Source organism: Saccostrea cucullata, unplaced genomic scaffold, assembly GCF_032062105.1.
Source record: "Saccostrea cucullata isolate Sc308-1 unplaced genomic scaffold, CSIRO_AGI_Scuc_v1 ctg6331, whole genome shotgun sequence".
Taxonomy (NCBI): domain Eukaryota; kingdom Metazoa; phylum Mollusca; class Bivalvia; order Ostreida; family Ostreidae; genus Saccostrea; species Saccostrea cuccullata.
The window spans coordinates 23,627-36,995 of record NW_026929264.1 but is presented as its reverse complement, the minus strand read 5'-3'; the positions used below and the strand labels follow the sequence as shown (position 1 = coordinate 36,995).

Genomic DNA, 13,369 nt, shown 5'->3' with positions numbered 1-13,369 from the left:
TTAAAATCATTTTTTGTATTTTTCATTGTGAATAAAATCTGTGTTCTAATCTGTCTTGTTTGATTTTGTTTTCAGTAAAACCAGTTCAAGCCGGTTATAGGACTGTCTAGACTGTGAATGCGTGACGTCATAATCACATTCTTGAAATGTTTTTTTTTTGCACACGGCGCATTTTTACCTGTATAGTCAGCATAAAAACAAAAAACGTAGTACCAACGTACCAATGTAAACAGGACAAACATACCCTGTATTTAGGGAATAGGTTAGGGTTAGAGGGCTAAGGGGGATAGGGTTAGGGTTAGTTAGGGCTAGGGGGTTAGGGTTAGTTAGGGGGTTAGGGTTAGGGCTAGGGGGTTAGGGTTAGTTAGGGTTAGGGGTTAGGGTTAGTTAGGGTTAGGGTTAGGGGGTTAGGGTTAGTTAGGGCTAGTTAGGGATAGGGGGTTAGGGTTAGCACTGTACTCAGTTGACCCACTTATCCCCTCCACCAATCAAAACTGATCACGTGATTTCTCTCAACCAATCAGAATCTTCCCCTAGCGGGGCTGCTTATACTACTCATACCGAGGCCAAAACGTGAGAATCGTGTACAAAGCGTGTGAGAAACGTGTACAAAGCGTTTCGTGCAGCCTTTGTGTAAACCGCTAGCCTTTCGTGTAGAACGTTTAGTGTAAATCGTGTAGCGTTTCGTGCAAACCTGTGTAGCGTTTCGTGTAAACCGTGCAGCTTTTCGTGCGAACCGTGTAGCGTTCGTGTACCGTTCGTGCAGCGAGCGTGTGGGTAGAGCAGCACGTCAGGGTCTAAGTAAAATTATTCCGTACACAAAGGTTAGGAAAAGAATTGCATTTGTTGTGTTCCTAATATAGGTTGTGATTCTATAAAATACTTTATCTTGCTTTACAGCTATGCATATATATACTAACAAAAGCACGTAGTATGTCTTTAAGGAAGTCATTGTTTTAAATATTACTCAAGGATGAGAGTAATAGCCTTCCCTCAACAGCTGCTCGGTCAAGGGTGGATGATTATGTAATTGACCAATCTTGCTTGGTGTATCATTCCTGGTACAAATTCTAGCTTTCCAGTTTCCTTGAGTACAATTGAAACAAGTACTCATGTTTTATCTCGTTGTTTTTCCTATTATTTGTAAAGCCATTCCAAACATGATGGCTGCTTCCCTTGCTGGTTCTGTACCAAGTCAACATGAAGTATTACACTGTTTTCAGTAAATTGATGATTCTCATTGCTTGGAGTCTATTTTGGATAATTTCGTATTGATCTCAAAATAACTAATTAGTGAAGTGATTTTTGGATAGGTAACTGGATTAGCATCAAAGAAGTAAACTCACCAATTAACAGAAAGCTCCAAAATTTAAAATAAATCAGTATTTTAATATCCACAACAAGTTGGTATGTAAATCAAGTGAGTTAGATTATGTAGATTCTATATATTTTACATAAATAAACAAAAATACTTATATGTAGTATTACATGTATTATTTCATTTATTGTTCTCATATTTTCATCAACTCTTAATTCCATCTAATAATTTTTAACCTTGTTATAATTTTAAATTCTGCAAATACTAAAATATGTTAATATTCCTTAGTTTTGTTTATCTTTTCCTATATGTTGTTTTTATCCAAATTTGTTTTAATTTGATTTATTTTGCTTTCTTAATTATGAAATTAACTAATAACAAAAACATCTTGTCAATTAACAACTTTTGTTTATACAACAATGTGAAAAGAAAATTTCCTTTTCACCTAAGTACTTATAAACTCTTTGTTACCTGTATTTCCGAGTTAAGGAGGAATGAGAACACACCAGTGTGTATACCGGTTAAGGACTTCAATCTAGATTATTCGGAAATCGAAGCCTTACAATTTAATTTAATATATTTAGATAGACATACACAAAAATGATACCACAATTTTAAAAAAATATTGCCGTGATTAAAAGGTTCACTCTTATCGACAACTTAACTGCAATAATGTAGCCCTCTCCCTGTTTTTGGGGGGGGGGGGGGGGGCTACAATTCCTTAGGATCACCGTAATGGTGCAAAGCGGGGGTGATTCACTCCCACACGGATTTCGGCTTAAATTGTAAGTAAACGGTCCGAAAATATAGGGAACAATCCATATATCCGTATTTTTCTGTATGTCAACATCACAACTTAAATTTATCCGCCATATGTTTACTGACCTTGACAGATTTTTCTTGGAGCAGCCAATGAGATTAAGGATCTAGGGAGTGGATTTCATGTCAAATGTTTGCACCAAATGACACATGGAATAATTTTTTATTGATGTTTAGTGTTATTATTCATCACAATTATTTATAAACATCGACATGTGCTTTATTGAGTTATTCTAAATTTCAAGCGCAAGTATCGATCGATACGTCACGCGTGAACTGTCATGGCTGCTGAATAAAGCGACAAGATTTATTTTACATGATGGTTTTCGCGTTTAACGAGCTATGATGTCGACACACACACACACACACACACACACACACACACCCACCACCACCAATAAAAATTTTGTCTTATTAGAGGTAAGTTCACATGTAAAAACAATTTATTCTGCCTGCAGTCACGCGTATTACACACAAATATTTTTGGAACATTACGGAGATGCTGTGGAATTGTAGCCCTCTCCAGAAAATGTCAGATAAAAAAAATCGGAGAGGGCTACATTATTGCAGCACACACACACACAACTACACACACACACACACACACACACGTTAAAGCATATTTTAAAAAAAGTTCAAAATCTATCATTGAACGTTCGTTTAACTGCAATATAGTAGTGAAATCTATACCTTAATGGAAACATTTAAAATATCTATAACCCATGATGTCCCTATTCCTTTAACGCGTGACTTATCTAAAAATAAATATACAGCATGTCATCATAAGAAGGAAGAAAACATGTTGGAAGTTTCCTTGTTTACAAAATATATGAATGCAATGCAAAAAGTATTTTTAATCACCAAGTAAAGGATTAGGTTTATAATTCCATGAAAAAGGTAGGTTTTGAAAATACAGGAAACCTTTTTAAATTTATTCTTTTCCCAGAGCCAAAGTAAGTTTTGTAGCATTTTATTCGCCTAACGTCTTATAAATGGGACCCATTCTTCGTTATCTTAAAATTCAAGGTTCAATTTCCCTGCATGTTCTGATGCTTCTAGGGATTATCACTCTCACCCGCCAGAAAACACCCGGGATTAAACGTAGGCTCTAGATGTAACAATGACTTGTAACTGCCTCTGAATGGCTTGCAGGTCCGGGGTTCGACCAAGTGGACTGAGGGTTAACCCACTTGCCCAAGTTAGTAGGAAGCAATGTATCTGACACTTCCACATTTGTAAAATTCCTCTCTCCTGCAAGAAAAAATTTTTTTTCAAATTGTGACTCCAGTGTTTCTGGACCATGGATGTAAAAGGCAAGTAAAGCCTTAAGTGTGCATGTTTTGAAAAGGAGGGAATAAATGGATTCTGTTCTGTAGATACATGTATGTTTCATGTCCTATCCATCAAAATTCATTGGAATTCCCCATGTGAACAAAAAGTGTATTCATGATCAACTTTTAAAAACTAAATTTTTAAACAATTAGCGGTTAAAAAATTACGACATGAGACTTCTTCAACATTTTTTTTAATTTAATGAATCCTTGGTTTGCGAAGAAGGAGCCAAGGATTGCTTAGTGATTTTATTACTTTCTACGTAAATTGATCAATTTTGCTATGATTTTTATTATCAAAAATTCTTTTCTTAGGACATCCTTGACATGTTGGCTCTACCGACAGAATGCAAAACGCATGAAAGCTCACACAGGTGAACCATCTGTTTCAATTCTTCATGATTTCAAAATTTCATTTTCTTGGACCTTAACTTGATATTAAAAAAGTGTTAAAACTATACTTGGAGTTAATGTTTTTTATTTCTCAAAAAATGTTTCTTTCCTCTCTTCATAAACTTATCTTTGAAATAAATAGCCTACTTTACAGTTAGAACAATGCACTCAGATTCAGAAAGCGAACAGTAGTTTTTTTTCCCTTTACATTTGAACTGATTTTATTATTATATTCTTTATTTTGTAGAAAAATTAAAACATACACAATGAAATTACGCAGTCAGCAAAAAGAAACAAGTAATTCCAAAAGAAAACTTGATCCTGAGGGAGTCTCGGATTTTGCATATAGAGGAAATGCAAAGTATTAATTTTTTACCGATGTGCTGCTTTATAACGCCAAAAATTTTAAAAATGTGGAAATATTTCATCCTCTGAATATAATCTTTTTTCCTTGTACATGTCCACAGTCGCTTACAAGCAGTTAACACCATTTACTTAGTCCGCTGTCAAGATTTCTTGAGCAGCGAAAAATACAATGACACACATACGAATTATATACTTCACGTATTCACATGTAACTCTTCTGGATTATTTATTAAAATGTAAATATAAGTAGGAAATTGACTTACTTTGTTAGAAGAGATATATATGCAACTGTTACGAGAAATATTATGTGTAACTTGCACATGTCATTCAACATACATAAAAAGTAAGTGTTTACAAATACACTATCGTACGTCACGCAAAATTTACAAAATGTTTTTTTTTTTAATTCACTGCAGAATTCTTCTTTGCAGTCCTTTGCAACACCGCAAAATTAAATATTCTACAGCATACACGAAACCTTTTTTCATTGCGCGGTATACTGCACAACAGGAACAGTACATGTATGCATCTTAAGTACTTTTGTTACATGCACACCAAAGTTGGGTTAACTTCCCTTATCAAAATGACTCTTACACATATTCGTCCATTACGAACACCAGATCTGGAGGTCTTGAAGGCACTAATTTAAAAAATATATAGTAATATACGTATGTAAAAAAATTCAATTCTTCAAACTTAAAATTTAGTAAAGGGATATCAATCAGATGAAAACTTTTATAAATATTTTGTTACTCAATATTAATTTAAATTTTTAAAATTTATTTCTTGCTGTTCTACTGGTTTATTTCATTTTAATAGTCACTGAAAGAGCTTCAAGGCCAGGGTTTTTTTTATTTGACCAAGTCTTTATCACCTATACCGAAGGATGCCTTCTGATTATTTTACAATGTTTGTTTGTCCTCTCCCGATTAGGTCTGTAGGTGAGATTTTTTTCATAATTTTCAATTTGAATGCAAATTTCTGATAAAAAAGAAATCCCAACGTAGATTTTAAAAATTGCTTCCTGTAGGGTAAAACGCATTGAGTCGGACAATTTTTATCCAGTCAGTTCGGAGAGGGCAACCAAACACTTTTTTTAAAATAATGCCCTTATAGAATTAAATGCCGTTTTAAGCACACTTTAAAACTCCCTTTTCTTTTTCAGAAAAGGCAAATACACTGTTGAAAAATGTTTCAAACAACTTCTCGTATCCTTTGCATTCGGTCCACCAGAGTTGAATCGACTATCATTCGTTGCAAAACGATTAAAACATTTGATGAATCTCATCAAAAGTGAAATTCCTAGACAGTTGGATCTAGTCAATCGATTTTTACTTTGTCATCATTCCAATCTTCAAACGAAAGATGTTTGTCTTCTTAGTTTTGATTCGATTCCTAATGAGGAGATGAGTGGAGGTAGGTATAATTATCATAGTATACACGTAGAAATCATATCAATATACTACATTTGCGTTTCGCTTAATTTTCCACAAGTATACATTATAGCGAGCGTCGCGAAGCGACGCTCGTAACTGCGAGCTCTAACGACAACGCCTGGGCGAAGAGAAAATTCGGACTGCTGCACAAATTTTTTGCTGCAGTAATTTTGACCCACAATGCATCACTTAGTAAAGTTGCGTTCTCGCGAGAATGACGGCAAATGTTCAACAAAAAGTTTACTCGCCTTGATTAAATGGATACATATTGAAGATAAATTGTAAACGTAACTTTTTTTATTAACTTTCAGCACTGTTCAGTTTTTTCTTGGTATTTGTAACTTACGTATACGACGTCATGTGACGTCAGAGTCTAGACGCACCAAATGTCACGTGCGGTTTGACGAGCCCGATCTAAATTAAAACAATAGAAGAGTTTGCGCTCGCTCTAACGGTCGCACCGTCAACATATTATTTTTTGAGTATTTGCAAGCTCGCTTGCACCGTTTTATTGCCATACATTGTACGATATCGATTGGCCACAAGACTGATCAAGGTTTAATAGGTGTAAAAAGTATAGAAAAATGTTTATATTTAAAATCTAAATGAGCCATGAAAAGTCATCTTCAGTTTTGTTAACATCCCCATCCCAAGCCACTTTTTTCTTTATATTTTCAATAAACCAATGTGCTCATGGGAGCAATATGAACCATGGGCTTTTTTATTCCATGATAGAAATTATGAAGAAAATATTTTTCAGATGCATCTGAGTTAACGGAAACTGTCGTAGTTTGTTACGTTGAAGAGAATCTAGTGAAAGAAAAGGTAAGCGTATTTTGACTATACATGCTTCTCTGTCATTTCCATGAAATGGCACATGACAACTTTGTCACTGAACGTGAATGTCGGCCTGACTACTAACGAAATTTAAAATCTTAAAACCGTTTGTTTGGAATTCAAACAGCACATCGGTTAGTTTTCAAAACTAAATAAAATAGCAATGCAACTTTTAATGGTTTATAATATACATGTATTTGATGCTAGCATTTACTTTTAGAAAAACAGCTGGAACCTGGCAATATTTGAAGTCGTTTATTCCCTTAAGTAATCTTAGAAACGGTTTCCCTTCTTGATAATTTTATTTTGATTTTGTAGGTTAAGATTTATAATCGGAAATTTGTGTTCATGAATTTTTGCGGCGACTGAACTGAGTCGACATTTAGGTAGCAACCGTTGTTTCGCCAAACCGAGCGCTCGGTTCTTAGAAAAAAGATTCGAGTCCTTCGGTTAACATTTAAAAATCAAAGTCCTGTGTCTCGACAGGCGTTGACAAGAAAAAGAACCATCACAACTAACTCTATAGCCTTGAGTGTCAAGCAATCTCTCTGGCTGAAATTTTCCGAATAGGACGTATGATTCTTAATTGTTTAACGTTCATCTCGAGAATTTTCACTCATATCGAGACGCATCACTTGTCACTTGAAGGCTGAAAATATATACCTTTGCTCGGCAACTATGACTTTTTAGAAGCAAGGGATCGTTTTCGTTCTTCGAATCTAATATATTTAGGAAGAATGATTTTCCATAGGTATAATGATAAATATTGTTAGGTAATAGCATTTTAAAAATGCATATTTCCCTTACTCAATCAATTATTCATTCTGTAAATGTTGACAAGGGCAATAACTCCTGTTCAGGTAGCTTCATTCAGACATTTCTTTATTGAACTTCTAATGTAAACTGGTTTCCGTGATATTCACAATTCAAAAGTATCTATCTTATAAGCAACAAGTACTTAGGAACTTTCAGCATCATAATTATGCATCTGACTCAGTTTTTACGAAATATTATGATACTGTTTACAAAAAGATACGATTTTTAGCTCTACTGGTCAGAGACCAGAAGAGCTTATGCGATAGTAATGCGTCCGTCGTCCGTCCGTCTGTCTGTCCGTTTGTCTGTAAACAATTTTTCAAAATGCTACTCCTCCTACAGTTTTGGTCTGATTTTAATATAACTTGGCACACAAGTAGACTACACAAAGATACATAAAATAGTGCATCGGATTGTGATTTCGATGACAGGTGTTGCCATGGTTACTAAAAATAGAATTTTCTGTGAAATTCCTTTAAAACGCTACTCCTCCTACAATTTTGATCTGATTTCAATATAACTTGGCACACAAGTAGACTACACTAAGATACATAAAATAGTGCATTGGTTTTTTATTTCGATGAACGTTGTTGCCATGGTTACTTAAAATATAATTTTCTGTGAAATTCCTTTAAAATGCTACTCCTCCTACAATTTTGATCTGATTTCAATATAACTTGGCACACAAGTAGACTATATAAAGATACATAAAATAGTGCATCCATTTTTTATTTCAATGAATGGTGTTGTCATGGTTAATAAAAATAGAATTTTCAGTGAAATTTCTTTAAAACTCTACTCCTTCTATAATTTTGATCTGATTTCAATATAACTTAGCACACAAGTAGTCTACACTATTATACATAAAATAGTGCATCAGATTTTGATTTTGATGAATGGTGTTGCCATGGTTACTAAAAAACAGAATTTCCTGTGAAATTCCTTTAAAACGCTACTCCTCCTACAGTTTTGGTCTAATATATAACAATATAACTTGGCACACAAGTAGACTACACTAAAAGATATAGAGTATTTCATCGGTTTTTGATTTTGATGAAATGTGTGAAATTCCGTTAAAACGCCACTCCTTCTACAGTTTTGGTCTGATGGCAATGGCTTCTTTTCTCATCCTTTGTTATAAGCACAAACCAGTAGAGCTACAGTCTCAACAGAGACTTCTGGTTTATGTTGATACATGTATATGCTTCTGTAAATTTATGTCTCCCATCTGAAATAATATGGCGACCATTTTTTGGAAATAATTGGTAAATTTAAACTTTATTTAAAAAGATTAATTCATTTTTTGTACTTTTAACCATTAAAATTGTAAGGTAGGAAAGACCTTAAACGTGTAAATTTTACCGATTTCTAAAATTAATTTAGACTCACCAAGAAACCACATAATAATACCATAATTATACACTTTTTATAATTATAGGGGGGGGCGACCATTTGATTCTGAGAGGGGGATGGCAGATTTTGGAAATAAATAATCTATCCTCGATAATGTTGAAGATATAATTATATTATGTACTCGACTGGACAGAAAATGAATAATCTGTCCCCAATGCGACACCCCCCCCCCCAAATGAGAGTTTTTATATTTTTATTATTTCTTTTTTTTTTTTGGCTTGACAGACTTTTTTCATTGAAGAAGAAAATAAATTATCTGCCATTTATTTAATTGGAAGTAAATAATCTGTCCTTCGCCGACATGAAAATTAATAATCTGAATTGAAAAAAAACTTGCCCCCCTCCCTTCAGAATCAAATGGTCGTCCCAGTTGTAAAATGAAATAATTTTAGCAAGATATTATACAACATGAAAAATATGGTCCTCTTCTCTCAAGAAGCTATGTTCCTTTTAAACGCAATTGCGATTTATTGATGCTTATCTATTGTAGAAAACAAGAGAATTTATGCAACATTTGTACTCCAGTACTTCAAAGGAGAATTTCTTTCTGATTCATAATCTGCCTGGACACCTAAAATTGGAGAATATTCTAAAAGATTGGAAAATGGATGTCGACAAAAACCATCTAATCAAACACAACTTGGAGAAATCAATGATCTTCAAACAAATGTATCGATCACTAGACGGAGTAGTCGAATCTGTTATGGCAGCTCTGCAAGACCTTCCGGAGGGAAGCATTAAAGAAAATGCAATGAAAAAATTTGCATGTATTAAAGAAAAATTAAGAGAAAACCATACGCCTGTGCTTTCGAAAGAATGCAAAGGACTCCTACAATGGTAATTAAATACTGATCACAGAGCAATGAATAAAAATTGTCTTCGGTCAAGATTTAAGTATGCTATTTTGGATAGAGTTATGCCCCTTGGACTTAAAAACGTTAAATGTATCAATTTGCTGTTTCCATTCATTGCCGAGGTTGCACATATTGAATTGAAATTTGTTGTAAACATGTATCGTAAGTATATCTAGAAGTTCGGTTTTAGGTAAGATCGAGCCATTTTTATATTACGTTTGTAAGACAGCGATTGAAAATTGATGTGTTCTGAATATTGTATCAGAAAATGACCCTGTCTGTTATATGATTACTTTAAATTAAAAAAAAACAGGATATCTTTTTTCTTCAAATAATCATAATTATTTATTTCAGTGGCCAAGACATTGGTATCATTGCCTACAGAACAGACGGTAAAAGCCTTACAGTCTACACGAGTCAGCCTGAAACAAGGGCTCTAAATGCAAAATTGAAAGAATTGGAACAGATCTGTTCACCATTGTCGTTGCGACATTTCAATGTTCAAACTCCAATTTTCAGAAAACATTCTTTAATGGCCGGGTCTAAACTCGTGAACATGAGATCTGACTTTTTGGGAACACTTGGTTTATTCGCAAAGAAAGTCAAAGATGGTGTAGAAAAGGATGTTGCCATTACGTCCGCCCACGTAATTTGGGAAGGATGTACTGCAAATAGTGAAATGAATGGAGAGGACGTTGAAATAGGGACCTGTACATGGCCACCGAAACCAAGCGATGAACACTTCCATGCAAGAATAAAAGATTTGGCTCTTGTCCAGTTAAACCCGGGAATGTCGGAAAATATTTCAACTTCAAGAGAAATATTCCTTTATGTTGATTCAAAAGAGGAGCTTGCTTATCGATGCGTTTATAAACATGGATGTTCAACTGGCAAAAGTGAAGGAGACATCGACCTTCCAGTGTTCGACATGTATGGAAATAACGTAATGGTCATCACTCGTGAAAATCAAGAAAAGTTTTCCGAACCCGGGGATAGCGGTGCGCTTGTGCTAACGGAGCAAGGAAACAAATTGTATGCACTTGGTTTAATTTTTGGCGATGACTTAAATCTCAGAGAAAGTGACCCACAATTTCCGGAAAACGCTTCATTTGCTATATATTTGGATGAAGCGATTCGCAGATTTGAAAGAGTGTCTGATAATGAAAGAATAACACTGCATCGATATTGATCTCAGACCAGACCATGATTATCTTTTCCTCATTATTCACGAAGTTAAGTGCAATAATGAAGCCCTATTCGATTTCTATTTATTTGATTTTCCTTTAAAGGGGGTTACAATTCAACAGCAACTAAGCTCTTCATGAAGCAAATATATTTTTGGATACAGGCAACTGAAAAACTCTTAAATTTAAATTTTAAAGTTGTAAGATTTTTTTTTCTGTCAACAATGTAGCCCTCCATTAAAAAAATGGGTTGAAAATCATCTGTGCGTTTAACCATCGTACTCCACAGTAGCCAAAGTGTTGCGCATGACATTGACCATAAATTGTTTCAAGAAACGTCGATGTTAATAAATGATTCATTGAATTTCGATTAATAAAAACATATGTTATATTTTTTTTCCGTAAACAGCGATATTTTTGACTAAACAAGAGGCCCATGGGCCACATCGCTCACATGAGAATTGTGGCTAGGAAAAAAAAGAAATTGGTTTATAATTAAAAAGTTAAAATCCAAGCGTTTTCCCATGACCAATCATGGCTTTGTTATTCTTAAGAAGATGATTTGTAAAGAATTTTCTATGTAGTACTTTGATCGGCCATTGTGGCCCTGCTCTACCCCTGGGGTCATGATTTGAACAAACTTGAATTTAAACTGCCTAAGGATGCTTCCATTTAAATATGATCAATTATGGCTTTGCTATTCTTGAGAAGAAGATTTTTAAAGTTTTTTCCCATATATATTTCTATGTAAAACTTTGATCGGCCATTTTGGCCCCACCCTACAATGTATCCCCGGTGGTCATGATTTGAACAAATTTGAATCTACACTACCTGAGGATGCTTCCATTTAAATATGATCAATTATGGCTTTGCTATTATGGAGAAGATGACATTTTAAGAATTTTCCTATGTATTTTTATGTAAAACTTATTTCAGCCATTGTGGCCCCGCCCTACCCCCGGGGGTCATGATTTTAACAAACTTGAATCTACACTACCTGTAAATGCTTCCATAAAATTATGATCAATTAAGCGTTTGCTATTTTGGAGAAGACTTTTAAAGAATTTTCCTATATATTTCTACGTAAAACTTTGATCGGCCATTTTGGCCCCGCCCTACCCCCGGGGGTCATGATTTTAACAAACTTGAATCGACACTACCTGAGGATGTTTACCCATATAAGTTTCATCTTTCCTGGCACAGTGGTTCTTGAGAAAAAGATTTTTAAAACATGCCAACAAATTTTCACTTATATCCAATTACATCCCTTTGAATGATGGCGTGGTCCTTCATTTGAATCCCCCTCACCCAAGGATACTTTGTGGCATGTTTAGTTGAAATTGGCCCAGGGGTTCTTGAGAAGAAGATAAAAATGTGAAAAGTTAACGACGACAACGACAGACAACAGAAAAATTTTGATCAGAAAAGCTCACTTGAGCCTTCGGCTCAGGTGAGCTAATAAGAGGGGAATTCCCTAATGAGAGCCGCTCTCCCGAGATCAAAAATTCTCATTGGCTATAACATCGCAAAACAACAGTGAACTTGTGATGTTGATAGGAAATTTTTTTTTAATTTTTCTCCTTTAAAGAATTTGACATTGTGTAATATAACATGAAAGCATAATATCTCTCAATTTCTAATTGTAGAAGGAATGGAATCATTTTTTTTTTTTGCACGTTAATTCTAATTGTTTGTTTTGACATTTACTAGTATTCAACAAATCGTGTACATACAGCAAAGTTCCCGGACAAAATCTAGTGATATTAAGCTATGAGTAAATACAGATTTTACAATGAACCATTATTCTGAAATGTTTACTGTCGAATTTATTAATTGTAATCAATAATGTAAAATATGTAAATATCATGTAAATACATTATATATATTAACTTTATCAAAAAAATTTGATACAAACTTTAAGGTACATTTGTAATTGTAAATCAAGTTAATTGATAATATTTTGTAAGATTCAAACGAATTTTTTTTTAGCTCTAAGACTGACTTTTTACGGGTTATCCCGAACATAACTTATTTCTTTAAAAAGAGGTCAATTATTTAAAGTAAGCTAGTTGTACTCAAACGAATACATGGACGTGTTTATATATATATATAAAAACAACTTCTATCAGTTTAATATTACCATTTTCTGCAGTAATTTTCTTCGCAGAAATTGCACAATTTGGTATACAGATTTATCATGAGGTCAAATTTTGTTTGTGATATGATAGAGCAAATTTTACTGAGTGATACTCCTTGGGCTAGAATAAATTTTTATAATCACTTTCTTTGCAGATGTTGCACATTGGCGTCGGAAGCAAATTGAAAGTGGGGGGGCTAAGTGTAAAAAATTTTTTAATACCTTCCTCAAATAAACCTGACAAGCAAAAAAAAAAAAAAAAAAAGAAAAAGAAATGTAAATTTCCCAAACACGAAAATCCTATTTCGTGGGGGGGGGGGGGGGGATAGATTCGAACTTCAGTACCAAAATTTTTTTCCAAACACCACCTTTTATCCATGTCTTACCTATACTGCGACGTTTTTGTGGAAAGTGGCGGTGGGGGGGTGCTAAACCTACGAATCAATGTTCAATGTTTATACATAG

At 34.2% G+C, this 13,369-nt stretch overlaps 1 protein-coding gene across 1 annotated transcript; it reads left to right on the top strand.

The window, feature by feature from the left end:
- Window positions 1-3,816: 3,816 nt before the first annotated feature.
- Window positions 3,817-10,946, top strand: LOC134280252 (uncharacterized). The gene is made up of 6 exons (XM_062762659.1): window positions 3,817-3,842; window positions 4,109-4,222; window positions 5,393-5,643; window positions 6,424-6,488; window positions 9,220-9,566; window positions 9,938-10,946. Exons 2-6 carry the CDS (start codon window positions 4,128-4,130, stop codon window positions 10,770-10,772), a joined length of 1,593 nt encoding a protein of 530 aa, XP_062618643.1. The 5' UTR covers window positions 3,817-3,842; window positions 4,109-4,127; the 3' UTR covers window positions 10,773-10,946.
- Window positions 10,947-13,369: the final 2,423 nt, after the last annotated feature.